This window comes from Corvus moneduloides, chromosome 3 (assembly GCF_009650955.1).
Source record: "Corvus moneduloides isolate bCorMon1 chromosome 3, bCorMon1.pri, whole genome shotgun sequence".
Lineage (NCBI taxonomy): Eukaryota > Metazoa > Chordata > Aves > Passeriformes > Corvidae > Corvus > Corvus moneduloides.
The window spans coordinates 88,836,848-88,864,615 of record NC_045478.1 but is presented as its reverse complement, the minus strand read 5'-3'; the positions used below and the strand labels follow the sequence as shown (position 1 = coordinate 88,864,615).

General features: G+C 36.9%; 1 protein-coding gene across 5 annotated transcripts in view; it reads right to left on the bottom strand.

Moving 5' to 3' along the window:
• AKT3 (AKT serine/threonine kinase 3) overlaps positions 1 to 27,768 on the bottom strand; it is a 154,225-nt gene that overhangs the window by 41,022 nt on the left and 85,435 nt on the right. For all 5 annotated transcript variants that reach the window (XR_004238882.1, XM_032102669.1, XM_032102668.1 and 2 more), the window contains 6 exons: positions 21,284 to 21,395; positions 19,707 to 19,851; positions 13,023 to 13,154; positions 9,081 to 9,146; positions 7,402 to 7,470; positions 275 to 397 (listed from right to left, as the gene is read on the bottom strand). Coding sequence is in view for 4 of the 5 variants with exons in the window: in XM_032102669.1 (XP_031958560.1) it covers positions 275 to 397; positions 7,402 to 7,470; positions 9,081 to 9,146; positions 13,023 to 13,154; positions 19,707 to 19,851; positions 21,284 to 21,395 (647 nt within the window). In the remaining variant the exon portion in view is untranslated. The remainder of the gene's footprint in view (positions 1 to 274; positions 398 to 7,401; positions 7,471 to 9,080; positions 9,147 to 13,022; positions 13,155 to 19,706; positions 19,852 to 21,283; positions 21,396 to 27,768) is intronic.

Genomic DNA, 27,768 nt, shown 5'->3' with positions numbered 1-27,768 from the left:
GGGAGGATGAGGATCAGAAGTTTAAATCTCCTCCAAGTGTTGCTACTATGGTATCCTGTTTCATTTTTTAATCAAGGTAAAGTCAGGGAACGTACCCATCTAGAGATTACTATATCAAATGACTTCCTCTAGCACACACAGAACTTAAAACTGAACACAGATTTTTTTTTCCCCATTAACTCTGAATAGTGCAACTTTATAATTACTTTGTGTTTGTCCCCATAGTCTCTGCAAAAACAAAAATTTGATTACTTTTTTTTCTTTCTTTTTTTACCTTGAGATCACGGTACACAATCTTCCCAGAATGCAGATAGTCCAGGGCAGAGACAATTTCTGCACCATAGAAGCGTGTGCGGTCCTCTGAGAACACCCGCTCTCTCGACAAATGGAAAAACAGCTGCAGGGTAAACAGCAGGGACAGGATTGTAATAATTACTGATTTAGTGGGGGAAATTAACACAAACATAAAACACCTCTCATCACCATATTGTGATGATAGATAGTGTACTCTCAGTGGACACTCAGCACTCTTAGACAGCAGCTGGCTTATCTTTTCCAGGTTTCCAAAGGGAGAAAGCGAGCTGTTAAATCAGCGTTTTAATCAATATACCAATCTTGTTTAAGGCATTCTGCTTGCTACTCATTTAACCTTCAGTTACCAGAGGAAAAAAAAAAGTATGCAACAGCATCATTCTGTTCTTTTCCCTCTGCCACTTCCTCAGATTTTTGCTTTAAGCCACTGAGAAATATCACTAAAATGTACAGATTTGGGGTTTTCTTCATGTTTTTCAGTGCTTTAGTAATTTCTTTGAACTGAAAAAAAGTCTAGTTCTTCAGTAGATTTGGACTGAACAGGTGAACTGGCATTTTACAAACCACATGTGCATACTGCTAGCAATAGTGGCCACTAGAAAAAGCAAATCAACAACTGCTTAGGGCTTATAAAAACAAATCTATGCATTTAGTGTACTTCTTTGCTACAATGTAAACATTGCTTTGGGTGTTTTGTCTCTTCCTTAACACTTTCAAAGTAACAGCACTTTGCAGACCCTTTAAAGCCTTTCAGCAAAAACAATAGTCACTATGTATTGCCAGTAATTTCAGCTGCAACGTGTAAGATGAAACTCTGTAAGGTTGTCAGTATCTTAATGGATAAAACATCATCCTCAGAACTTGGAACAACATCTAAAAAAGCACATTTTGGCTATTCAATTCAAATGTTTTCTAAAATGGTGAGTTTTAATTACTGTTTAAAGCAAGTTGGGGCTATCCCTCAAGCAAAGATTAGTGAGTATATTTCTGTATTCTTCTTAAAACCAGATCGGCCCTGTAACAATGTTTTTGGCTTCACCACAGGAGCTAACAATCAGCAAAATACAAAATATGTTATCATTTATAAATTAAATATAGACAGTGAAATCCACAACAACTATGCGTGCTGGGTTTTTTTCACTGTTTAAAGTATCAAGTAGATGAGAATTCTGAAATTGCAAGGTAGGTTAAAAAGAAACCCAAAAGCTAACCAATAAAAAAAAGCCAATGATGTGCTTAATCTGTCTTTATCACATCCTATTTTATGCCTTTAGAAAATCTACACCATTCACATGGCACAGAACAGTGGAGGAATTACTGCAGCTATTTTCAGTGGGTGGACTTCTGGATGTGGCACTTGGGGATTGGGTTTAGGGGTGATTATGGTGGTGCTGAGTTGATGGCTGGACTAAATAATCTTGAAGTTTGCTTCAAACCTTGATAATCCCGTGACTTTTCGAAACATAATTAAAAAGTCACTGCTATGAACTAGAAGGCAACTTCTTTCCTGAGAACTGTAATTCACAATAGGTGTATCACCTTTGTCTTAGCTTAAACAAACTTCCCAGAAAACTGAGCCTCTTGGCAGCATATATCTGTATAAGCAGAGACTTCACAGAACACAGAAACTGCACTAGGATTTAAAGAAAATATTTAAAATTTTGTTCGTTGTATCTGGATTCCCCTTTCAGCTTCTTTTCCAGTGCTCAGGACACCCTGAATAAAAATGGCAAACCTGCATGACAAAAAGGATCTTTATTTTGTAGGTGTGTCTGTTGCTCCTGTTGCTTGTTCCCCTGCTTAGGCACCAATCTCTGGTGGGAGTGAGCCCTCCCTGTAGTGACTTGGTCTCTGTACTGATGGCTGCCTAATGGTCAGTGCAATCACAAGACTCATCCACACTAAGCAACCAAGTCTCACTTCATTAAATGCCTCATGTATTACCAAATTGGGAAAAGAACAAGTACATTTCCCAATTTGGGTAGTCCTTTCCACACATTTTCACAGTATTTAAATAGAAAATAAATACCGCTAAGTAGAATTATATTCACATAAAGCAAAAACAAAATTAATGTAATTTATGCTTTTATGTCTGTTTTCATGGTCTCTTCATAAATAATGAGCTAGTGTTACTCATTTTTAAGAGGGCTTTTTTGTTTTGATGGATTGAAAGTAATTAAAAATGTAGGTCAACACACTCTGAAAATTTATAACTTCCAGTTATCTACATTCATATCTATTCTAAAGGACTATTGCAATTTTCTGTTTGAAAGAGACTAGTCCAGTAGCTGAACAGCAGTCTTAGAAAATTCTAAAACTTCAGGATACTTGACACCAACACATTTATTTTAGTTTCCGTTAAAAAAGTGGCCTAAATCTGAATCTGAAAGTTGATAGCCCAACAAGTTAATATACAAAAAAATTTGCTTTCTTTAGTGTTTATTTCAAGAAGATTATTAACATTAATTAAAAATACTACCTTCAAAGTAAAATGACCAGCTAGAAACAACTAACAACAGTTCTGTGTTTTTCGAAGAAACTGTGAGCTTCTGAGTCAGCTTATTTCAAAGTATACGTGACACTACAGTCACTCTTCTTCATATTATTATAGCAGCTAACAGAGCTGTCACCAAACCATACTTGCTAGTTTTGAATGAAGAATGTACATTTAGATATAAAAATGCACACTAAAAGCGCATTCATACACTCAGCTATATGCTAAAGATATTAAGAGGATTCTAAAATTAAAATAGGGAAAGCAGGGTGATTACAGGGGGATTACAGCATAATTTTCAGCTAATTATTTAGTTGGTTGACTGTTTCATAATAATTCTGCGACTGTGTTCTATTTACAGCCGTCAGAACAGGAAGATTATATTTATTAAGTCAGAGAAGGAAAAGACAAAATGTGATGGAAGGTTATAAAAAAGGTTTCCAACATTTTCACTATTTATTGATTTACAGTTATTAAAGATGTGGTATAAAATCACTGGAATTGCAACAGAAATAGCTTTGGCACAAAGAAAGCCATTTTGCCCATAACATTTTTGATGGCATACACAAGGGTGCTATTGTTACAGTGAGGACTGGAGCTACAAATTTCCTGTTATGCCTTTAAAAACTGAACAACAGTGCTGTCATGGGTTTTTTTCCTAATAAAAAAGTTTAACAGAAAAAATTTAAATGAAGATCAAACATATTCCGTTGCAGATCCAAGCATGCCAAATATATAAAAGACACAACCTTGTATCAATTGATATGTTTAACTTGTACACATGCTAGTGACCTACTTAGCATGTTGTAAGTTGAATGTCTGGCTCTTGCTGCTGTGTATTGGGTTTGCTCAGCTCTGCGTTTTATATTTGAGTGTTGATTTTGCAAAGCACTTGCAGTAGTAGCCTTGAAATTTCAAATTATTTGTTTATTGTTTCAGACTTTGTATTGCTTCTAGGCACATTCTATACCCAAAGAAATATAGCAACCTTATCATGGACTATCATAATTTTAGGCTAAGGAATATTCTCCTGCTTACTTATGTTTTGTTAAGTAGGTTGTAAATCCTCTTTCTCTTTTTTTTTTTTTTTTCCTAGACATTAATAGCACTTGTTCAATTACAACAAGCCATTTAGTTCTCTCCTGCCTAATGAATTGAAGTAAGAGCTGTGGAACAAAAATGCCAAGAGGAAGAGAGACTCAGAATTCTTGTGTGGTGTACCATCTGAACAAACTTTAGGGTCTAATTTTATTATACACATAATTACCAATCAGGTTTGTTACAAAGTACAGAATCTGGAATTATCCTTAAAATGCAGAGTGAGGAAGTTAACCAACTTATTAGTCAGCTGTATCAGTGTACTCTGCGGAGTAATGTATGTAATAGATTTCATTCCTAAAAGATTTTCAACCTGTAAAGCAAAATACTGGAAATAAAAACTGGGTAACATACACTCCAAAAGTATTCCCCAAAAATAAAGAGCCATTTGGTCAACTCAGCTACACCAGATAAATATTTGTTTTCTAAAATCAAATTTCAGTTTCCTAATGCTACTTTAACATTATTCCTTCAGTACAACAAAGGTACTGAGAAGTAATTACAGTGCCAGAAGTATGATTTTAGCTATATACTGCAACACAGTTTATGATCAATAGACATTGGTAAACATTTCATCCACAGAGTCTAACAGCAAAACCAAATGAAGAGAAAATTAAGCTTTCAGCCCACAACAATTATTTCAAGATTGGGCCTTAGGCAACAGGAAAAATGTTCTCAGTACAAGGAAAACATAATCAGTATTTCCGTCTGAATAATCTGTTTGAAAAAAAAATCCCCTAATGGTTTGCTTTGGTATATTTAAGTATATAATATGCTGCTTTGTTTTTAAAGGAAACCAAGAGAGAATTCTTTACTGTAATACTTTGTACACTGTAAAAGAGCACACACACAGACCAGTAAAATTGATGCAGTTCCATTTTCATTGTAATATGTTCCCTTATTAACTAAGCCTAACCAACTTGAAGTCGCACAGGCAAGGTAAGGCAAAGATAAATTGTTATTATTCTAGAGGGATATTAACTTCCCCATGGATCTAGATTTTTAATAGATATAAAAGATTCTCGCTTACAATCAGTTTAACACAATTTCTTCTTCTTCAGTATGAGGTAAGTTCTGCGCCCCCTTCCTTTACTGTTTTCCTTTCTAGCCACAGAAAGAGGAAGCGAAGACTCCTACTACCAACCACAGGTTTTATTACTCTATTAGGGCAGAAGCCTAAATTGTGGCATTTTCTTGCTTTCACCTGGGTAGGAGTCAAGAATATGTACACAAACTTCAAGAACTCCTTCATGAGGAGAACTGTTTGGGCAATGGTGCTCCTGAAAGACATAATCCATGAAAATTCCCAATAAATTGATTCAGACACAAGAGTTTACCTCAAAAGAAATATTTAATCTAAAGTAATTTAAAATAGAAACACACTGAAGGTAGCACAGCACTGGAGAGAATCAAAAGCAGCATAGTACAACTACGGTCATTTTCCCACTGGAAGGATATAACTAAAAGATGAGTTTTCACCATCTTCAACAGTCAGAATACGTAAGGAAATGTAACTTCCTTGGAACACAGACAGAATAGTAGATAGAAGCAGCAAAAGAAAAAAGTCTGTGTATCATATAGGCTAAAATCCTGGCTAAACTTTGAGCAACTTACTTTCAGTAACTGAGTTAATAACAAGGCTAATTTTACAAATACGAAATCCTCTGTATTTTTTGGCAGACACTGACTAAAGTCTGAAATTCACAAGAAAATTTGATAAGATTAAAGATTTTCCTATTAAAAAAGACAGTTTGTCCAACTTACTATTCCAGATCTCTAGTCAAAGAGAAGCACATAGGCAAATCAAGAGTTTCCTCAAAGGAAACTGCCTACTCCCAAAAAGCCATTATTTCCCACTGTGGCAAAACTTTAGAGTTAGCTTCACTGAATTAGGGAATCATCAGCAAAGTACATGAGCAACACTGACAAACAGCAACATCATACCTGGGAAAGTAACCCAATCCTGGCACAAGTACACTGCAATTGCTCAAATCCCATAAGCAAAAGCAGGTTGCCTCCGACAAACCCATGACACATGACACTTGCAGTCGTAGCCACAAGGCTGCAACACCCAGTGCAAATAAATGCATTGACCGAACTACAATTGACCAAGACACAGTCAAAGCACCCTCAGTCACAAGAAAGGAGTTGAAAACATCCTCTCTGGGCTCTGCTCTTCATTCAAACAGTATGGAAAAGTACCTTTCAAAAAGACAAATACCTAAATTACAGGATGATGTTAACATACTTTTAAACTGTCTCCCCAGAGATTACAGAAATGCAGTAAGACCTTACACAGAGGAAAATGATGAAGAATTAGCTGGTTTATAAGACAATACTTAAAACTCATCACAGACAGCATTGACTTAATATTGGTGATGTAAATTCAATGTCAAATAAGCCAGCTGAGTGTCCAAGGGAAGGCTGTTACGCCTTTACTGCTGAGGGAGGTTTTTTTATTTGGTTCAAGCCCTGTGATGTGCAGAACTGGGTTTATACATTGAGTCAAGCAAGCCATCCTCCCATATGAGAACCCTATAGCACCTTATGTAGCCATGGCTGGTAGAGGACAGCCATGGACAAGTTGGGATCCAAATGGGCTGCAGGCATTGGAATTATAGCTAAGCACAGTTTTATTGCAGGAGAAGACAGCTAGAACATAATGCAAAACATTACGTCTCAAGCCACAGCAATTCCTGAATGAAGAAAGAGTTTTTTAATTAAAAAAAAAAATCCCATAGGAAACATTTAGTCCTTTAACATTACCATGAAGCATATAGTTGACAAAATAAGGAAAATCTCACAGTTCACATTGTAACAAGACAGTCTGAATAGCAAACAGCACCTACAAGGTAGATTAAAGCCCTCTTCTTCGACTGCAGTTCTCTAATTCCATTTGCTGGGCATCATTTTTGATATTTCATTCTTTAGTAAACAGCTGGAAGACAACAATGGCTTCAAAGCTAATACCACTCTCAGAAGTTTAATGCTTAGTTGAAATTTACAGAGTACATGGCAAGTCAAGAGAGAAGCAATGGGGAGAGAAGCAATGAAAAATAGAATACTCCACTCTTTTCCAATAGATGTTTGTAATAGTTATAGCAAAGAGAGCACACATTTCATATTAGGAAAAAGTAAGACTTGTCAACATTATTTTTGCTTGTTTACACTGCATTATGACTGTTTCATGCCAGAACAAGCTATAATATGCTTAAATTTAAAAAAAACAATAAGCAAGCTATTTTTAATTATTTCTCTAGCATTAAATTATCTCTCACTATACAGCAGTCTAATTTTTTCAGAAGAGGAACTAGTTTTGACAGCAAAGCTATAAAAACATGTCAACTTTTTTTTTAAAAATAAAACAGTTCCTTTAAAAAAAAAAAAGCCCTTTAAATATACTAGAAATCAAAAAGGCAAGATAAAATATAACCTTAAAAGAGTAATCCAGTGACAGCCTTACTGTTACAAGTGCAGAACATCTTTCTTAAACTCACCTCTCCTCCGTTAACATACTCCATCACAAAACACAAACGATCCTTTGTCTGGAAGGAATATTTCAAGGACTTGCAAAGAAAACAGCAAAATCAAACCAATTATCATCTTATATTAACTCAATGTCTTGCACTGTAACTGTAACAAAACTTAATTTTATCTTTTTAAGTAGAAAATTTTGATTTTGGTAAGAACTTTAAGAGTAATTAAAAGTGCAACTTTCTACCTGGAGCTTGAGATGAATTAACACAAAAACTTCCAAGTGTTATCTAATCTCTGCCACATGTCCGCTGATATGAAAACATCATTACATTTAATACATTACATTTATAACATTATTACATTTAATACTTTATTACAATAAAGTATTAAATGGCTAGTAAAACACACAATTTTATATTTCATTTCTTACGGCCATACACAGTACCAGCTATTTCCATCATTTACTTTATGATGTCCACTTCCACAGTGCCCATGGAGAGATTATCATATTCTTTTTCATTTCTCCCAAACGAAATCTTAAAAGTGATCTTAACATCCTGCATGCTTTCATTTCCAAAGCAAGGACTCACTAGTTTCATATTAGGAAATATTAAGAATGCTAAGTGCCAAATTAATATATTAATTTCTGTATCATTTTGAAGTTGCAACAGATGTTATTATCTTAATTGAAATTGTTGACTTATCCATGATACCACAGAAAATCTACAGATGAAGACTTGCCCTAAAAAAATGAAATGTACTAGAACTCCATGTAACAAGCGTTAAGACTCATGTGACAAAACTTGTTGAAGGATAACAGACAGCTAGGAAGATACAACTGCAGTAACTATTGTTGCACTATTCGATGGGAAGGTACCCCTACTCCTGCTTACCATTACACTCTAATTCAAGAAACATTGCAGGATCTCTTTTGTCTTTACTGAATTTCCAAGAATATTTTGGCCCACCAATGTAAATTAAATCCTCTGCTTTCCAAAAGGTTTAAGTTTTTCTAAGTAGGAAAGTTTCCATGCTATACTTTGATATTTTAATACCAAAAAAAAAAAAAAAAAATTCCCTGTCTCTAAAAGCATGTTCATTATATTTTGAGATAAAAGAAAGTATTTTTTAATATATTCTCAAAGAAGAGAAATCAAAATTACTTCTGCAGAAGAAATTCAGCTGTAAAGTTAAATAAATTAGTTGTAATTTGTCATGAGTCTCAAATTTTTCATCTTTTCAGTCTTTCCCTTCTATTAAATATTAACCATATGAAGACAAAGGTAGTAGGGTTTGAGTTTTGTGGCTCTGTGAGCTACTTATTTTTAACAAATAGTTATTTTTATTGTTTTACTGAATTCTGAATTAAGTTTTCTTGGTAAGAAATACTTACACCTCTGTGAAATTAATAACTTTTATTTTAAAAGTGTTCATATACAAAAACTACAAAAAATTGCACAACAGTTACACAGTTCTACAATTAAATTTGTTTTCAGTACAGTAAAGCTTTACAAATTTATTAGAAACTTTATTTCTGAATTCTTAATTACATATCCTGATAAAGGATATCATAAGCACCAGATAGCTACTGATTGTTTACAAATCACCATGAGAAAGAATTCAAAATCTGTAAAATATATTCATAATGGATATTAAATATTACCTGCTAATGTACTTAAAACTAGTTCCCAATACTTACTGTTAAAAAAGGGTGCCTGGTGTTTTTCAATACTCTGCTTTCTGTAAGAGTATGAGCCACTTCATCCTGAGAAATAAAGAGGAGAAGAAGTAAGTCTGAATTAAGATACAAAATTTTTATTTAATTAATTATAAGGAAAAGGTCAACACTTTCAAAAAGAGAAGGCTACTGTACAGTTTTGAAAAAAGAAAGAACCTTCACGTTTTTTGAGAAAATATTCGACAAAGCACAATTTAATATATTTTATTTGGTTTTCTTATTTTCTTGCTTTAAAATGAAGTCTTCACATACAATCCAGGGAAGAAAGAAATTATAATATTGGATGCGATAGCTTAAAAACATAGTCATCACAACTTCACAGTTCTGGTATGAATCACCTGAACAATGTATCTACAGAGAGACTAAACCAACGTGCGAGACACATACACATGGAGTAAGTGACAGGCAAATATAAAACCCAGTCTCATCTAGTCAAGTGTTAAGTCAGGTTTTCTGTTTTTAAACTTTCACTTGGTTTGATGCTGGTTTTGTTTCTATCCACCCAAGCTGCCCTGAGGAGCCCAGCAGTGAGCAGTGCTCCTCTGACCAGGCTGACCTCCTTCCCTGAGGACACTGGCCTCATCCTTGGGAATGGGAGATGCCCGCACAACCCCCAACTAACTTCCAGCCACAGTTTGGAAAAGAGGCACTTTGGAGAGAGACAGTGACACTCTCCTGTCCGTGAGCACGAAAGGGAAAGATAAAAATGAGCCCTGTACCAAAGTGATAGAAGGAAACTAACCCAGTCCCTGTGGTTGTTTGCTTCCTGGCAAGCTCATCCATGTTCGTTCCCTGCTCCTTCCACAGGCCCTCTCACCAGCCCCTGGGGTGGGCACCATACAGGTGGCAAAGAAGGAGACTGAGGGGTGACAGCAAGGCCCTGGGGGCACAGCTGTGGCCCCTCACACCGCCAGGTCTGCAGAGAGCAGGGCCATGCAGGGGTGAGGGGACGAGGATGGTGGGCAGAGGGCTCGCCCTTACAACATGAGCAGCTCCTGAGGGCTAGGGAGCAAAGCAGAACTCTTAGGGTATTCACAGTATGAATACGCAGCCATTTTATACAATTCTGCATATAATACATGCTGTGAATCCCCCTGGGCCAGGCCTGAAAAGCCACTGGGAAGGTGTAGCCATTTTCTGTAGTGCCAAGCTACCACTGAGCTTTATATTACACACAACTACAGTCTGCCCTAGTATGACTCAAACTTCAACTGTAATCCTGCAGAAGTAAATACATTTAGTCAGAGTACATGTTATTATTGCCACAAATAATACCAATATAACATTATTGTACTACACACATGCTTATCAGACTATGCTCTGAAGATAAGGTATTATTAAACAGGAAAGTAAACACAGATGTCAGGAGTTTTAAATTAGACTTTAAAAATTGTCCAAATAGGAAGTTGAACAACAACAACAGTCAGTGGTAATAAATTATGATGCCATTTAGCTGAACACCAGTGCAACACTGAGTATATGCACTACAACCACATACAGGGGGAAAAACAAAAACAGAAACACTTCAAGGAGAAAAACAAGCATAAAGGTTTGTATATTTATTTATTTTTAAACCTCTGTGGTTCGCCAGATATATGGCATAAAAAGCTGGCAATGGCCAGTTTTTCTGGCATTGCCTCAGGAGCCTGTAATACTGGTAGTAATTTCCTCATAAGTGTAATATTAATCTGCCATGTAAACTTAGGATAAACAAATTTAGTCTGAACTGGGCAGATGCTATACAGCTGTTAATGCACCACTTTTCTGCTTCATACTATGCTGTTAGGGGTATAACCTTCCATAGGACTACTTTTTGCACAGGCAGGTAGCAACAGGACACGAGGGAATGGTTTTAAACTAAAAGGAGAGATATTTCAATTAAATGTTAGGAAGAAATTCTTTGCTGTGAGAGCGGTGAGACATTGGGAACAGGTTGCCCAGAGAAACTGCGGATGTCCCATCCCTGGAGGTGTTCAAAGCCAGGTTGGATGAGGCTTTGAGCAACCTGAGATAGTGGAAGGTATCCCTGCCCACAGCAGGGGGTTGGAACAAGATGATCTTTTAGGTGCCTTCCAACCCAAGCCATCCTGTGATTCTAGAGTGTATATTATATCACTTACATGCTGAGTTGGGACTGCAGATCTATTCTACCTAGTGACCATATCCTTAGCACTGATCTCCAGAGCTAAATGCTATTGATAAATCCCCACAGCATGTTCACATGCTGACTGGGCTAGATCGCTAAATTCAAACTTAAACAGTTGTATCTCTGATTTCTTCAAAATTTCTCTACTTTTATATGTACTTCTATGAACAAGAATTTTTGCTCACCTTAGACAAAGTCAGCCAATAACCAGCTTAAACCATTCAAAAATCAGTGATATTGTAGCAGGCAGAAAAGTAATTAGAAAACTCCTAAAATTTAAAAATATGTTTCATCTGTAATTGATACAAAGAAACAAGATGAAATGCGCTGAAGGCTGGAAGGATACAAACCAGCAGCGGCAGAAAAAGAGCTCACAATAACCTCCTGAGGATCCCCAGATGCCAGGGGTGAGCAGAACACTGGTCAAGGATGTCAGGCTGGAGACCGAGGCACAGCATGCAGAAACCAGACAGGCTCTGAGACCCACAGGGAAAACCACAGAGCTTGCTGCCAGGTCTTACAGGGAGGGCCACTGAGGTGCTACTTCCCATGCAAAATCAGGAGAGTGCAGCAGCAATACCCTCTGTTCTTCCTGTATCTCCTGACTATGAAGAAGAAAAGGGCACTCTCTGCTGCTGTTAGTCCAAACCATCTACATGCTGACTAGGCTGTGTGTCTCTGCACACGAGACAGCTGCTAAGGGCACACAGAACTCATAGCTCAGTCTCTTCAGTGTGGAAGACATAAACTTAAGCCTCTCCCTCTGTAACAGGGCTGGTTTTAATGACACTCAAGGAAATATAATTGTCTTTGAGGCTTCTATTCCTCTACCAAATTTAATCGAAACAGATCTACACATTCTAAAGCTGTTAGAAAGTGAGTGACAGACACATGAACATAGACTGCAAAACTCTTGTAAGCCCTGTTTTCATAGGCCAATAGGAAAACCAGACAAATCTGAAGGATATTTTAATATTTAATATATGTAAAACAGTATTTATCCATTCACATTCAGTTTTTATGGATACTGATATCAAGCATTCAAAAATCTCAGTCAGATCCACATCCCTCAAAACACCCTTATTTAATAATTGGGATTATTTTTAATTGTGTCTCACGGTGATAAATGTATGTAGGTTTCTTGCTTTCAACTTGTTCTGTGGAAGTGGGATTCAAAACTTCCGAATTGCTAGAAACAAAGCTCAGAGCAGATGATCTAAGTTTAAGCTTGGATGATATTATGACCAAGCAAAGAGCTACTGACACTAATTAAGTGATTGGACAATGCCAGTTTAAATCACTTCTTCAGACACCAGCTTCAGACTGTCCCTATTTCTCAAAAACTGAAGAAATGGAATTGTTAGTCCCATGGATAGCAATCTTGTATAACATAGCAGGAACAGAGCACAGGCCCATTAAATTAAATCTGTTTATCTGAATAAACCTGCAACTGACTTAGAAAAAAACTTGAAGTATCCAATATACCCCACAATGCATTTTTCCTTGTATAAACTCGGATTACACTATAGTCCTGCCCAGTCAACTCTCTGTGTTTAAGCACACTCTAGATTATAAAATACTGGGAAAAGGCATGCAAAATGGCCATACGTTTTTTTTTTTGCATTCTTGTTTTCTGAAGATACACACATATTTCTATCAAACTAAGTTATCATCAAAAATCAAAACACCTTATGTATTGAATATTGATTATTCCAGTCCTAAAAATGACCCAATATTAAATATATAGCCTTTCTTACCTTTGCAATAATTACTTCTTTTTTCAAAATCTTCATAGCATAGTATTTGCCACTAGCCTTCTCTCGGACCAGGATAACTTTGCCAAACGTGCCTTTGCCCAGTAGTTTTAAGTAGTCAAAATCATTCATTGTCTAAAAGGTGCAAAGAACAAGGATTAGCAAGACATAGGTCATGCAGTTCCAACATATAACCAAATCCTATTATCGATAAAATAAGGATAGTTTAGAAAAATAGGCCCACTTCTATGATCAAGTTTGTAATCATAGAATTGTTTAGGTTGAGAAAGACCTTTGAAATCATCAAGCCCTGCAGTTAACCCAGCACTAACAAGTCTACTGCTAAAACATGTCCCTAAGTGCCACATGTCTCCTAAATACCTCCAGGGATGGTGCCTCCATCACTTCCCTAGGCAGCCCGTTTCAATGCTTGACAACTCTTTCAATGGAGAAATGTTTCCTAATATCCACTCTAAAACTCCCCTGGAGCTTTCTTTCATTTTATCACTTCTTACTGGGGAAAAGAGATCAGCCCCCCTCTTCTAGCTACACCCTCCCTTCAGGTAGTTAGAGAACAATAAGGTCCCCTCTGAGACCTCTTTCTCCAGGCTAAACATCCCCAGCTCCCTTAGCTGCTCCTCATAGGACTTTGCCCTAGACACTTCACCAGCTCTGTTGCCCCTCTTTGGACACGCTACAGCATGGATCAAATGACTGAATATTTCCCCTTGGATTATGGGGGTTTCATTCTGCTCCCCCTCCCTGTCTTCCAGGTCAGGGGGGAGCTGAGTACCCAGACAACATTGGTCTTGCTACTGTAGACCAAGGCAAAGAAGGCAGCTAACAGCTATCATTAAACCACCAGGACAAATCATTCAATAGCATTATTACTATAATTCTCTAAAGCCACCTGCACACACTTTTATTTTTACAAAGCACACACAGAACAAAGCCTTAGCCTATATCAGCATTTCAAGAATGCTCCACATCTAAGTTCATCAACTCCTGCACTACCAGGGACACACAAGTATGGCTTATCAGTAGGTTCTGCATAACACCAACCACTGCACTGATGGCTTTTTTGAAACATACATGATCCTCACTGAAATATTGTCTTGTAAGACTCTACAGCAGCCTTTGCATTACAGGTAGACTTTTTAAAATTTCAGTACAGATTACAATTACATGGTATTTATATTAATCAATCTGGCTCTGAAAAGGAGGAGGTGGGAAGTTTTCATCTTTCATGTGATTCTATTACTGCCCTAGTTTTGCAGGTTAAACACAGTACATCCAAGAGCTGGTTCCATCAACAGACAAATCCAGTCTAGTAGGGTTACCAGCTCAGCTGGAGTGTGACACATGGTAAGAATATGACCAGATGATCTCAGATTGCAAAGCAGTATAGCCACCTTCCTGAGCTCAAAGTTTGAGTCAATAATCATCTTAGTTTTACAAGTTCATTTCACTGCCAGTTAGAAGCATCAACTCCATGGTCTATGCATTAGATGCAAAGATGAGGATGTAGAGGAAAAACAGAACAATACTGAGAGTGCAGTGACTGCACAGTTGCCTTGAATTGACAGCAGAATTTACTTGGCCAATCACTGTGTGCTTCTACAGCGTATCTGTTGCTGTGCTGTGTTACTGGTTTGGTTGTAGCACCACAAAACCATTGAGTTTTGTGGTGCTGCAACCCAGGAGCCTGGAGAAAAGCAGTTAAAAATTCTAAAAGAAAACACACTCAGATATTCTTGTTATCATACTGTCCCGCAGTATCAGTGACCTTTCTTCCTTTGTGAAAAGAACACCTCAAAACATTTTTACAGAGTAATTATACTCTGAGTCTCAGTTCTGCTAAGTTAAATATACTTCATCTTGTTTTGTGAGAGAAAAAGATCATCCCTTATCTTTCATCTTCCTAGTGTCTCTTTCTATTACTAGTTGTGGCCTCAGGCAGTTTTGATGAATACTACTGTTCTGGATAAACTTCTACTTGTATTTTCCACAAGGGAATTAGTACTTTCCTTATCTCTACCAGAAATACCTCTTAACACTGCCTACATATTTCACACACTTTCCAGATGTAGAGGTATTGGGCATATCCCTGGTGTGCAATAACAAACAGTGGCAGCAAAATATATTCGCTTGTGCAAAAGAACAAAGGGCAGAATTTCCTTCTGAAATTATTTATTCCTTTAAGCTCAAGTGCATGATACTATTATTGTGGATCTGAATTTGCTGTTGACAAACTGTGAAAGTAATTTAGGCAATTGTTCACTCAGAGTCAGTCTGCGATCTGCAAAGAGGTAGAACTGAAGTTCCATCAACCACATCAATGTGCAGTTCCTTAGCTTTTAAGTGTTCAACCTGCAACTTCAAAGCTGCAAAAGGTCTTCAACACTCTACTTAACACCTGGATACCTACCTGTTTCAAAGCTTTATTAAGGAGAAGATGCTTCTCATATATCAATTTTCTAGCTATATCAAGAGGAATTAAATCTTTTTCCCACGTAATTGTTGATTGGTATCTTCTAAGGAAACTAACCCTGATGCTCACACAAACATTTTGCAGTGACAGATCTTGTTTTGCTGCCCAAACCACCTCACATCAGGAGGAACAAAACTGCTTTAGCCCAGCAAGAAATACAGGTAACAGAGATTTCGAAGACTTGGTATAGATTTTACCCACTTTACACAACTGAGTGTGAAGTTAAAGTTTACCACCAGACAAATCCTTTAAGAGTCAACTTTTCCAGAAACTAGTATAATGTGTGGTAACTCACAGTGCATAAGGTAGTATGTAAAGCTGAAATCCAATTCAATCAACTAAAGGTAAGACTCCTCAACTATCACGTTCAGTACTTTGGAAAGTCAGGTTATCTACTCGATAGTTCTACGACAACCATCAAACAGAAAACAATTGCCTTTGAGCAAAAGCACTGAATATTGACAAAAACCCATGAAAAACTAAAAACGCATTCAAAACACAATTCAGGCAGAAGATGAGTAATTCAGGGCAGAATCCTTCACCCATAAGCTATCATGTTCCCTGACAAAGAGTGGCTGACAGCTTTATTGATAAAAAATACTGAGCTAGTGACTGTAACAACTTTTCACTTCTAAGAGTCACAAATTTATGGGATCACAAGCAGCCTCAAAGGAGTAACTTCTCCCACACTTCTGATTTTCTCTAAGACACTGGAATTAGAGAGGGACCATCAGTCTGAATAAAACCAGGCCAGAAAAGCTGCCCTTTGCCCACACACAGAAGGAGGATCTTGGCTCAACTGATCACAGACATCGATTTGATGCTAAGGGCAGCAAGCCAGTCAAATTGAAAGACTGATTTGCCCAAAATTTGCTTACATAATGTTCAGCAAAGCAGTCATGAATCTAGATGCAAGCTCAGTGAAAACAAGTTAAAAATAGATGTATATTTATAAGAGAAAGGTAATAGGTTTGCAAGATTTTGAGCCATGGCTTAACAGCACATTATGGCAGTAGTGTTAGTTCTAAGAATAAAGTCTCCTGATGCTCTCATTCCTTAGAAGCTCAGCAGAAGGCTTAGAGATGATACGCAGTGCAGGGTAACTCAAAAAGTCTGCCAAAGAACACAAGACCTTGGGAGATAAAAACACAGATGCCATAGTTAGGGGTGTACTGAAAACTGGTGGAAAAATGGAAATACTTCCTAAACCTGAAGGAAGCTGGTAAGCAAGTTTGGAGGCTCCCATAAGATTGGATTCTTTCTCCTTCATGATTTTCCCTAGTTTTTTATTCCTACTGTACTCCAAGTTTTGAATATTTTTCTTCATTACATTACTTCTAGGCTTCCTCTGAGAAATCTGTTCTTTATTCACCCTGCAACCTGCAAACCAAATTTGTAAACAAAGAAAAAGCAATGAAGCCACAGGAGACTGCACTAACCAAAAGTTATGACATCCAGACTTCTACAAAACCTTTTTACTCTCCTTTTGGAGTATCTGTTGACCATCTAAACACACCATCCCCTATGGATAATCTGTTCAAAAGAATACACCCTAACATAGGTGTTGAAAATTCCTACCAAAGAAACTAACTTTTTTTTTTTTTAAATTCCTGATGTGCACAATGATTATACCACATGGAGTTTTCATCTGACTTCATCAGGGAAAAACTCTACTAAGAAGTAATAGTACAGCAAGAAATAAAAGCAGTTTGCTAAGAATTTCCAGTATTACAAATTTTAGTAATGTGTAAAACTTAAATTGCACGTTGACACCATTTTAAAAAATTGGGGAAAAGAAGAGGTGCTTCTGGTTCTTCCAGCTAATCTAACCAGGGACATAGCTGTCGTGTCTATTCAAATCAAGTTTCACATCCTAAAGGCTGTTTTCTTTTCACTACCTTTTCAGAGAAGAACAGGCCCAACTCCTCTCTGTCTTGTTTCTTAATCTGATTATGCTCTTCTACTCATATGTATACCATCTGGTGCATACACAAGCAAAATTCACTGGGCTTAGATGTAAAATCAGGTGACAAAACAAGCTTTTGTCAGAAAAGGACACATTGTGTAAAAATCCCTGAAAGGAAAGAAATCCAATACCAAAAAAAAAAAAAGCAATAAAAATGCATTAAGTCATTTTAACGGAAATGGTTCTGATTACATTAACAACTATGAAATCTTAAATAACATCTTTTCAGAAACATTTCTACAAAACAGAAACAGTTTTAAAAAGACCTATTTTTCACAATTTCAATTAAGATGGAGGCAGTGGCAATTCGTCATAACGGTCACTTAATATTTTTTATTCCAAAATCTTCTGAGCACCTTTCACTAAAGTCTTCCAACAGTTAGAAATCTGTAGCGGGATAGTGGGATTCTGAGTTTTGGCTCTATTGTTTTTATTTTTTTTTTCTTTTTTTAACTTTATTACCTTTTTATTTATCTCTTTTTTTCCCCTAGTTTTGTTATTCTTCTCTATTATTAGGTGTTGAATATCACCATTTTTCAGTTCATCTTTGTTTTGTAGATTTCGCTTTTGGCTTGTTGCCAAAGCCATTAAATATTCTGTAGCACTGCCCATACCCTGTCCCAGCATATTATTTCAGCATTTCTTAAAGCACAAGTGGCAAGAGAGAAACAAAATGGATCCTCCTCCTCCTGCTCCCACAACCCCTCTTGTTGTATGGGAAAACACCCTGCACTTTGAACTAGGAGAGCACATTCCAGATAAACTACTTGTATCAGACAGCACTAATTCTGACACCTTGAAAATGAGTGTTGTTATGCAGTGGTTTTATACTCCACTAAGAGGATACACAGGCTTGGAACAGTGCTCAGATCTTTAACAGAGCAAACCCAAATCCCTTCCACATAATCATGCTGCCTCTCACAAGGCTGACACATCTTAAACACTGCCTCTGTCTTGCTGTCACTTATCATATTTTACCCTGGAGCACAGTCATTAAATATCCATGCCACCAGGCTAAAAGTTCAACGTCAGTCTGACAATTATATGTTCAGAGTATTGTTACAGCTCTATATAATTGATTTTACCTTTTTCTATAGCAGACAAAGGTTAGAAATTTGCATACAATGAAACTACATAAAAGAACTCTGTTTGGACTGCAAACTCAAGTTCTCAAAAATTAGGATATGATAGAACTAAAGATACCTATGACACCTTTGTTACATTCTTAAGGGTATAGTTATCAGCCCTGATTTTTCTACGTTTCTTACTTTATGTAGTGCAACATACAAAACATGCTCTATTAGTAAATAGATAAATGTTCACCATTTCTTGTACTGTTTGTCACTCAAAGGCATTCAGTTACATGAGCTATAAGACTGTTTTGCTTTGTCAGGAGACTTAGTTTTCTACAGGCTTCACTCCTAGCTAGAAATAGTGAAGCCAGTCCTGTGTAAACTGGTTATTATTTTTCATGCAATTTCAGTGCATTTCTTGAGTCATGTCAACTCTGTAAATGAGAGACATCAGTTTGAATGATCCATTCTTCAAGAGTAGTCTATCCAGGACAAAATGGAGACACATAAGCAAACTCTGAATGGCATCAGGTCTTTAAAACATTCTCTTAGCTGTGTGTTTAACCTGTTGACTCTGGAGATGCAACCACAGGTATGTTATAGCCAACAATGCACTTGCTCCTACTTACACCAAAAGCTGTAAAGGACCGCAGAAAAATAAAATGTTGTTTTCTCTTACTTCATTGAAAACTAAAGCAAACTTATTTCCCAAGTTAGCAAAAAACAAGGTCATTAAAAGCCAGATCCTGCTAGCCTTTCTCATGCAAATTACCTAATTTGTACTGGGTATTATTTACATGAGAAAAGGGGCAAATGTACTTGTCCAAAGAAAATATTTTATTACCATACTTCTAAAACAGTAAACAAAAAAAAAAAAAAAGCGGATGAAATAATAGTCAAACAAGAAGCAGAATGTTAGTATGTGCCTGAATGGTTGAACTTTGTTTTTTAGAAGTGCTGTATCAGATAGCATAACAAATAAACAAAACTAGAGCAGTTTGGCTTTATTGAAATAAAACAAAAAAGTAGTTTGATGCTTATAATACACTGAAATTTATGTTGAAATACTCTTCCCTGCATATTGCTTTACCCAACTAGACCATTCTACAAAAGTTATTTACATATGAGCCCTGCGGGTTATTTTTTAAGGTCATTACCTTTCTTTTATGATGGGTTGTTGAAGCATCCATTTCTTCTTCTCCTATATTGTCTATCTGAGAAGTTGGACTACAGTTCATCCTCTCCTCTTCTTGCCTCTGAAGTCTGTCTGCTACAGCCTGGATTGCTTCTGTCCATTCTTCCCTATCATGAACAAGCCAACATCTCTATTAGACACTCATACATTACATAGTTCATAAGGTTTTTCACACATGCTACATTGCTTCAATGTTCAATTCTCATGTTACACAGCAGAAGACTCATATTAATTAATCACTTCCATTTCCTTCCAAATTCTGCGTTTTGTTAAAGTGGTGAAGTTGACCAGAAAGGATCACACTATGTGGGTAATTTCAAGAATTAGCAGTTTCTGATTCTCTAAGTACTTTACTAGTGGAAACTTGAAAGCTCTTGTTCTGGGTATAATACACCTGAGAGCATAGGATGTCATCTCTTATGCAATGCTATCTCATAATAACTTGCTATCTTAAGACACTTTTTGGTATTCCCCCTCTCTTCAAGACATTTTCACAGCAAAAAAAAAAAAGATTTCTTAAACCATATCACGTGTTCAACTCTTTGTCTGTCTCTTCTTAAAGCTCAGCTTACAGACTTTTTCTCAAATTTCCCTCAAAAAAGGCCCTGAAAGATAACCGAATTCCTACAAGCATCCTAAAAACCTGTGGCTGCACTGAGGGGCAGGCCCAGGTGATGGTTTCTGTGGAGGGACAAGCAGGGCCAGCTGAACAGCACAGACACACCAGGCTGCCCTTGAGCAGGCCACAGCCCCACACCAAGCACAGCACCTGCAGCCTTTTGCTCAGCCAGCAAGGGATACGGGATATTATCGTGGTATTTATCACTGAATGCAGTGCAAGGTACTAAACTGCACAGAAAAAAGACAGGGCGGAGACACAGTACCAAGGTAGATGAAAAAAAACCTCCATGTGAAACAACAGAAAAAGCAAAGTTGTTGCTTATTTACTGATACAAAAAATGATAGCCAGATCATAGTACTAGTCTCAAAAGGATAGATGTCCACAGTGGGAAGATTCAGAGCATCTAATCATAGAGAATGGAAAATTTGAGTGCATTATCCCATATCTCCTACGTGCATTAAAGAAGTTTTTGGTACATTAAAAAAGTTAATTCTTAAGAGCTTGTGAATGTTTACTGAAACAAGAAAAACTAGTAAGCCAACATAAAATAAATTAAAATAATCATGCTGCTTTCTGTGCCAAAAGAAAGGAGCACATTAGGAGGAGTAAGACAGGAAGGCTGGAAATATTTCAATCCAGGCTTTAGATGTTCAAAATTTAACACTTCAGAGACATATCATGACACAGTTTTGGCTTATTTGAACACACTTATCCCACCTACTCACAGGCAACTCTTATACTAGTTATGAGCTCAGATAACATTTTACAGAAGCTGACTTAAAAATCTTTAAGTAACTGCTCACATGTGCTCAGAATGTCACAGTTCCAAGTGCTGATTGCTGTGCTGGCCCAGCAGAGACTCTGCTGAGGCTTCTGTGCAAGGATCACAAAAAGGAAAACAAGAATGAAACCCTCACCGTTCTTCTGGAGTGTCTACGTGGAACGTCCTCTCTATGACAGTGGTCCACTGAAGACATCTGATAATGAATGTGTTCGGCTTTGGTCGCTCTGTTTTCATTAGCTGACATTCTAGAGAAATACATGACATTGCCTTTTTTATACGTTGCCAGTTAATGGGTGAAGAGCAAATAAAATTACTCAAAGGAAATACATTCAGCTTATGTATCCCCATTCAGGATCTATCCAGCACACAAGGAAGCACAGAACAGCAGTACAAACGTGGGCTTGAACAAAAGGTAGCAGGTAATAATCATAAGGTAAAGAAAGCAGTCAGACGAATTGATGAAACTTGTATTGTTGTCCATACAAAGAGTGCCATCTCCATTTGTTAACTCGGTCTGTGTTACGAGGGAAAGAAGAGTATTAGATCCTGGATTGCTATAGCATGCCAAGGAAACAGCAGTAGCCACTGGCATATTTTTCCATCTGCACCCAGCAGGAGGAATATGACATTTTCCCTTCAGTGGTAAGCATGTCACAATTACTGATAGTACTGTCACTTTAGGGTAAGATTTATTGTAAAATACCCTAGCTAAGAAAATTCAGATTTTGAAATTAAGTCTGATTATTAAATATAGAACAACCCCACACACACCCCCAGTGGGGCTGCCCCAGGAAATCATCTCATTCTCTTTGTGCCCTAGGGCAGAATCAGGTCTACCTATGCTATTTCTCCTAAGTATTTCTCTACACTCCTTCTAAAATCCCCTAAAAGTACTAATTTCAAAACCCCTGTAAGCAAACTATTCTATCCAACTATAAAGAAATTAATTATTTTTATAGCTGGAAGATTTTTCCTAGGATTTAATGCAACTGTTCCTATAATTTCAGCACACTGTTTCTTGTCCTTTTGACTAAATTACTTCATCTTTTCAGCAGCTGACCCTTTTAGACATTTGAACACTGTTTTATCTCCCTTCAGTCTTCTCTAAGTCAATTCAATCAATCTGTCCTCACCAGCAGTGCTTTCAGATCCAAGATCTTCCTTGTTCCACAATTCTAGACATATTATAGACCACCTATCACTCCTCTGTTGTAAGACTACAACCCTGGCGATTCAGGCAATGGTTCGATGTTGCTGGGTATTAGTTCTACGATGCAGGATACTGCACTAAGCACCACAGCTGCAAAACTCTCTGACAAACTAGAACTCCTTATTCATGCAAATATATTTAAACATTTTTGAGAAGCTAAGGTTACTCTGTCAAAAATGTTACTTGTTTTCCTGCAGCTACCACAACGTAGACACAAACCATCACATCTCATGTCTGGAATATTATCACTTGTTCAAAGTTGATCCAGATCAAATGTGTGCATGTGAGCTAAAATGATTCATCAGGTTCACAAATCAATCAATAATGATATGGAAAATGAATTCCTGTTCACCTACAATCTGCTGTAACTTCTTTTTGATATAGCTACCACCTACCAGTTGACCCACACCTTTTACTTATGGAGCTTACTATTCTTTATTCCAGTTAATGTCAACGCTTTACAAAAGTCATATGACATGTACCACTTAACAAGGCATGCTTTTCTTTCACAGAAATAAATTATTTTGGCTTGACATATTTTCTCTTCACAAATTCAGGATCCTGAAACCTCAACTATCATCCACTGCAATTTTTTAATTTGAAAAAACAAAGAAGAGTGGAAGTAGGTATGCCTGTCGATAGTATTCTTTTCTGCAGCTTAGCAGAACACCTCAGAAGCTTGACAGACACAGGTATGAGAAAGAGGAGTAAATGCTGTCCTATGCACATGCGTATTCCTTGATGAACAAACTTACGTGTTCCCCATACATATATAAATTATTATGTAAGTCAGACTGCTCACTTGTCAAGGAGATGCCATTCCTTTTAACAAACATTTCATAAAAAAAGAGAAACAGTAGTTCACCCTCATTGCTTATACACACTCTGCTAGGTTTTGGATGGAATGAGAGCCATCCTCAACACATGGAAGAAAGATCTACAGCAGGATGGACGCAGGAAGAGGGAATTTAACACAAAAGCTGGAAGAGAAACAAGGAGGACAGGAGCATGATGAAGTAGAGCTGCTGAGGGTACCTAACCAGGGTTGTAGCTGGGTGCAATTACTCATGAGATCAAACAAACCCCTGTCTTCGGGGGTATGGTTGAAGTCCAACTATAATCAGAGTAACACTGAAGGCAGGGTTAACAGGCTTTTTTTTTAACCTCCTCAGCTGTAGTTCCAAGGAATGTGTGGGGCTACCTTCCCAAGAGAAGAGACTAGAAGCATTGTCTGCTCTAAGATTATCTCATCTTACTCCTAACAAAACCATCCTCTCATCTTTAATCCTATCACACTTCAATCATGAAGGCTGAAATTTTCTTTACTGGGTGTCTGCCTAAAGCTGCACACTGCTGGAAAATGCTGCTTTTTGGAGATGAGACTTAAAACTTGGCAAATCAAGACCTTTGATATCCTTTTAGTATTCCTGTGAAAATGTAAGGCATCTGGCCACACTACATGTGGGAGGGATAAGAGTGCAGTGGGAGGAGGGTAAAAATTACAGTAACAATTACTAAAGCATAAAATCATTGAAAATCTATGCATTGAGTATAATCCAGAGGCTACAGCTACCTCCTGCCTCTCCACATGCTAAATTCAAAGCATTTCACTTATATTCATAATGCCTTACCCTCTTCCTCAGACAGTATGAAAAAGAAACTACCTCACTGAGGCAAAATCCAATGTAGAAAGATGGCGTACAGCAAGTTGTTTACAGGAGAGCTGTTAGGAACAAAAGACTAGGGAATAAAGGGAGAAAAGTGGAAATAGGACAGGAAAAAGACTGGAACCTATGTGAGAAAGAAAAGCATGGGAATAGCTAGAGTACAGCTGAACCAGAGTACCTAGTTTAGAGGAAGGAAGGTGAAAAAAAGTTGCCAGGGAGAAAAGAGAGGTGACTGTGTTAGGACAATCTGAAGGAAAAAAGGTACAGAGACAAACCTGCAGAAAAATCTGTACCAATCAAAAAGCACGTCCTCTCCAGTGCCTGTGATGGAACTGAAGATTTTGAATTCCACCACTTCTCTTTGCATACATTTAAATTGGATTATTTATGTTTTCCAACTCACGTATGAAAAAATGGAACTAATAGAATTACACATGCCTATGTCCAAATGCTATGTATAATACGGCCTTCACCTATATGTATATAAAACATACTATATAAAGTATAATAAATATATATATAGGTATGTACATTAGGTAAATCTGTATCTAATACACTACTTATATTGCATGTTTTCAGTCAGTCCTCAAAGTGATTATTGAACACGAACAAAACATATGGATGCATATACTAAGCTTTGTAGCTACAAAAAAACCCATTTATTCTGAGTTTTCATTACAGATTATTAGATCAATTAAAGGTAATAAAAAGCACCTTAAGAATTGAAAATGGTTCTGAAAACATAAGAAAAATCCCAGACAAATAACCCCCAAAAATGCCATTTCACTATCACTGGAGGATATTATTGAAAAATAAAATTTAGCAAAACTTAATTAGCTTTGGTAATGTTCTGCTACAAGTGGCTAAAGACTTGATTTCCTCATGGAAGGTTACAATTTAATACATTTGTATCCGTCTCTTATGAAGAAAGAAGGATTTCAGAAAGGAGTGGAGGACCACTGTATTCTCAAAAGAGGTGTACTACCCATCCTTCTCAAGTAGACAAAAATAATTGAAGTCTGCTGATATTTAGTAGCCCCACATGTGTCATGTGCTGCTGTATACAAATGTATGGGATAAACAGTATTCCTGCCATGACTGCAACATGAATAAAAATTTCTCTGTGAATATCTTTCACCTAAGACTAGGGGGAAAAAAAAAATCTATTAAGATGAATAAGTGCTGTAATACACAGTTACTGCTAATTACCAAAATATTTTTCTACTAATTAGTAGAAAAACCATAGTAGTTTGAGACAAGAGTGAATACTTTGGAAAATACAAAAGCACAGAAGAAAGAGTGAAACTGGCTACTGAGAGCTGGCTCCGAATGCTCGAGTGATAGTTGGGTCATTACCAAGAGTAGAGAACATTCTACCATAATGTCTTCAAGTTTGCTACTATACATAAACATATGTAATTAAAGGACTGAATCTCAACTCAAAACAGTTGGAAGTCTAAATTATCATTCAAAAAGATGAGTAAGCCAGTAAACAGACAGACTCAACTTTGTGTTCTTGTACGCTAGCCATCTACAACTTGGAATTACACATTTTATTCCTAAAGCTTTCTGCCTTTCTGGGATGCAACATCGGTCATGAGAATTTTTCCTTTAATATTAGAGGGGAGGAAAAACCTTGGGGGAGAACACTTGTTCAAAGCAGCAAAATACAGAAACAGTAACAGAGAATGACAACTCTGTTCCAACAAGTGCTCAGCACTCCTTTGGCCATTTTTGGATGTATACAAAAAATGTGAAAAAAATTAAAAGAGTATAAAGAAATGCAATGGATGTTTCTCAATTATTGAAATTCTCTTTTCAAAAAACAAAACAAAACAAAGTCAGGTACATACCAGAGGTTAACTTTTGTCTCCATATCGACAACCAACTTGACAATTCTAAAATGTTAGACAGACTATCTTTTTCAAATAACTGCTACTGTCTAAATTAAGTAGTTATGCTAGTTAAACTCTCCTGAGCAACTCTAACTACAAACTGTATTTCAAAACGTTCTGTTTACTTTACACCATTCTGAACCACAGATGACAAAGTTTGCTTGAAGCTGTAATTACTCTGCAAAGCTGGGAAGCCAATTAGAGGGCCTGAAACCTGCCAGTTCCAAAAAAAAAAAAAAAAAAGCACAGATCATCTGTTCAGATTTTATTAAAAAGTTTAAAGTTTGAATTCTATAACTTTAACCGTATAATCACCAGCACTCTTTTCCTAAATGCAGTCATTCAGCATAAAAAAAAAACCAGAAAGAACACTAATACCATTTTATTATTTCATATATGAAAGGTTTCAACTTCAGCAGAATGTGTTGATATGGCTAGACAAGAATACTAAACATTCAAGCAGCCATAAAAAATTGTACTAAAAAATGAACAGAAGGTTGCATATCTGAGAAATTATTTCTAATACAGACAATACAGACTGAGTTTTAGCACAGAGGATAACTTCCCGTGATTATCAAATTATATCAAAAAACCAGTATCAAGCCACTGCTTGCATTATTTATAATGTATGCACTTTTAAACATATAGGGAGAGTGTTGTCTTTACACAGATCTGTATCTCTCTATGTATCTATCTATTTGCATAATAATTTAACCTTGATTTCTTGCTTTTCCCTTGGTCTTTCCTTTACAAGATAAACATTTTTGTCCCAACCTTTGCCTATTTAATTGCTAATCTAATTTTTCTTTCTCATATCAAAACTTAATGAACACACTCCTTACAAATACCTTTTTCTGTTGTTGCTACTCTGCACTCCAAATCCACACTTCCCTGATGACCTTTTTTGTTAGACAAGTAGTAGACAACTAGCAGAACTAATACACCATTTTCATAACACAGAGACAGATACAGATATTTCTGCTCATATACACATGAAAATCCATTAATTTTACATATAGTGACAAACATAGGTGTGTACCTACGCACACCCTTAGCTTGGTCCCCTTTTGATTCTCCCACTTGTTTACCCACTCCCTATGGGAAATCTGCTTCTTTGAGGCTTTCCAAAAGGCTTTATTCTTTCTTACTACATCTTATCTATGAGGAGTATCACCCTAAAATTAAATTTGGTCCCATAGAGGCTTATGTGAACAATTCAGTATCTCTTCTTTGATCCAGACAAAGACAGGTTTACCCTAAAAATGCTATTCCCAAAACTGTTCATAACAGATCATTTTTGTCCATTGTCCCCTTGATCACATCACTCTTTTCTTGGCATTTCCCATTTCTTACCCAGCTCTATCACATCAACTATTGGAAGCTTTTCAACATGGTCTGTCCCCACAGCCTACTCTCATCCTTTTTATCATTTTTTATTCAGTATCAAAATGCCACCCATCCCTTTACTGTTACAGTTTCATCACCAGTTCTCTAAAACATTTCTAATTTCTCTCTGTTTGTCATACTGCTTCTCTTTAAAATCCTCCTTAAAACTCTCCTTCACCATGCCTTAAAAAACAGGAGGGAGGGAAGGAGGGAGGAAGAAAAGGGAGATGAGAGTAAAAATCTAACCTTGACAATGGATTAGTTGTTGATGTGCTGAGACCATTGCCTGTACTACAGGCTAATACTGTCTCATTGTTTTCTCATACTCCCCCCATCTGTTTGCATCCATCTGCTGTCACTTGTTTTATATTTGGAATTTTAGTATTTTGGAGCAGGGACCGACTTTTTGTTCTGTATGGGTAAAAATCCCACTTCTGTGGGGCTTGGCTCATGACAAGTA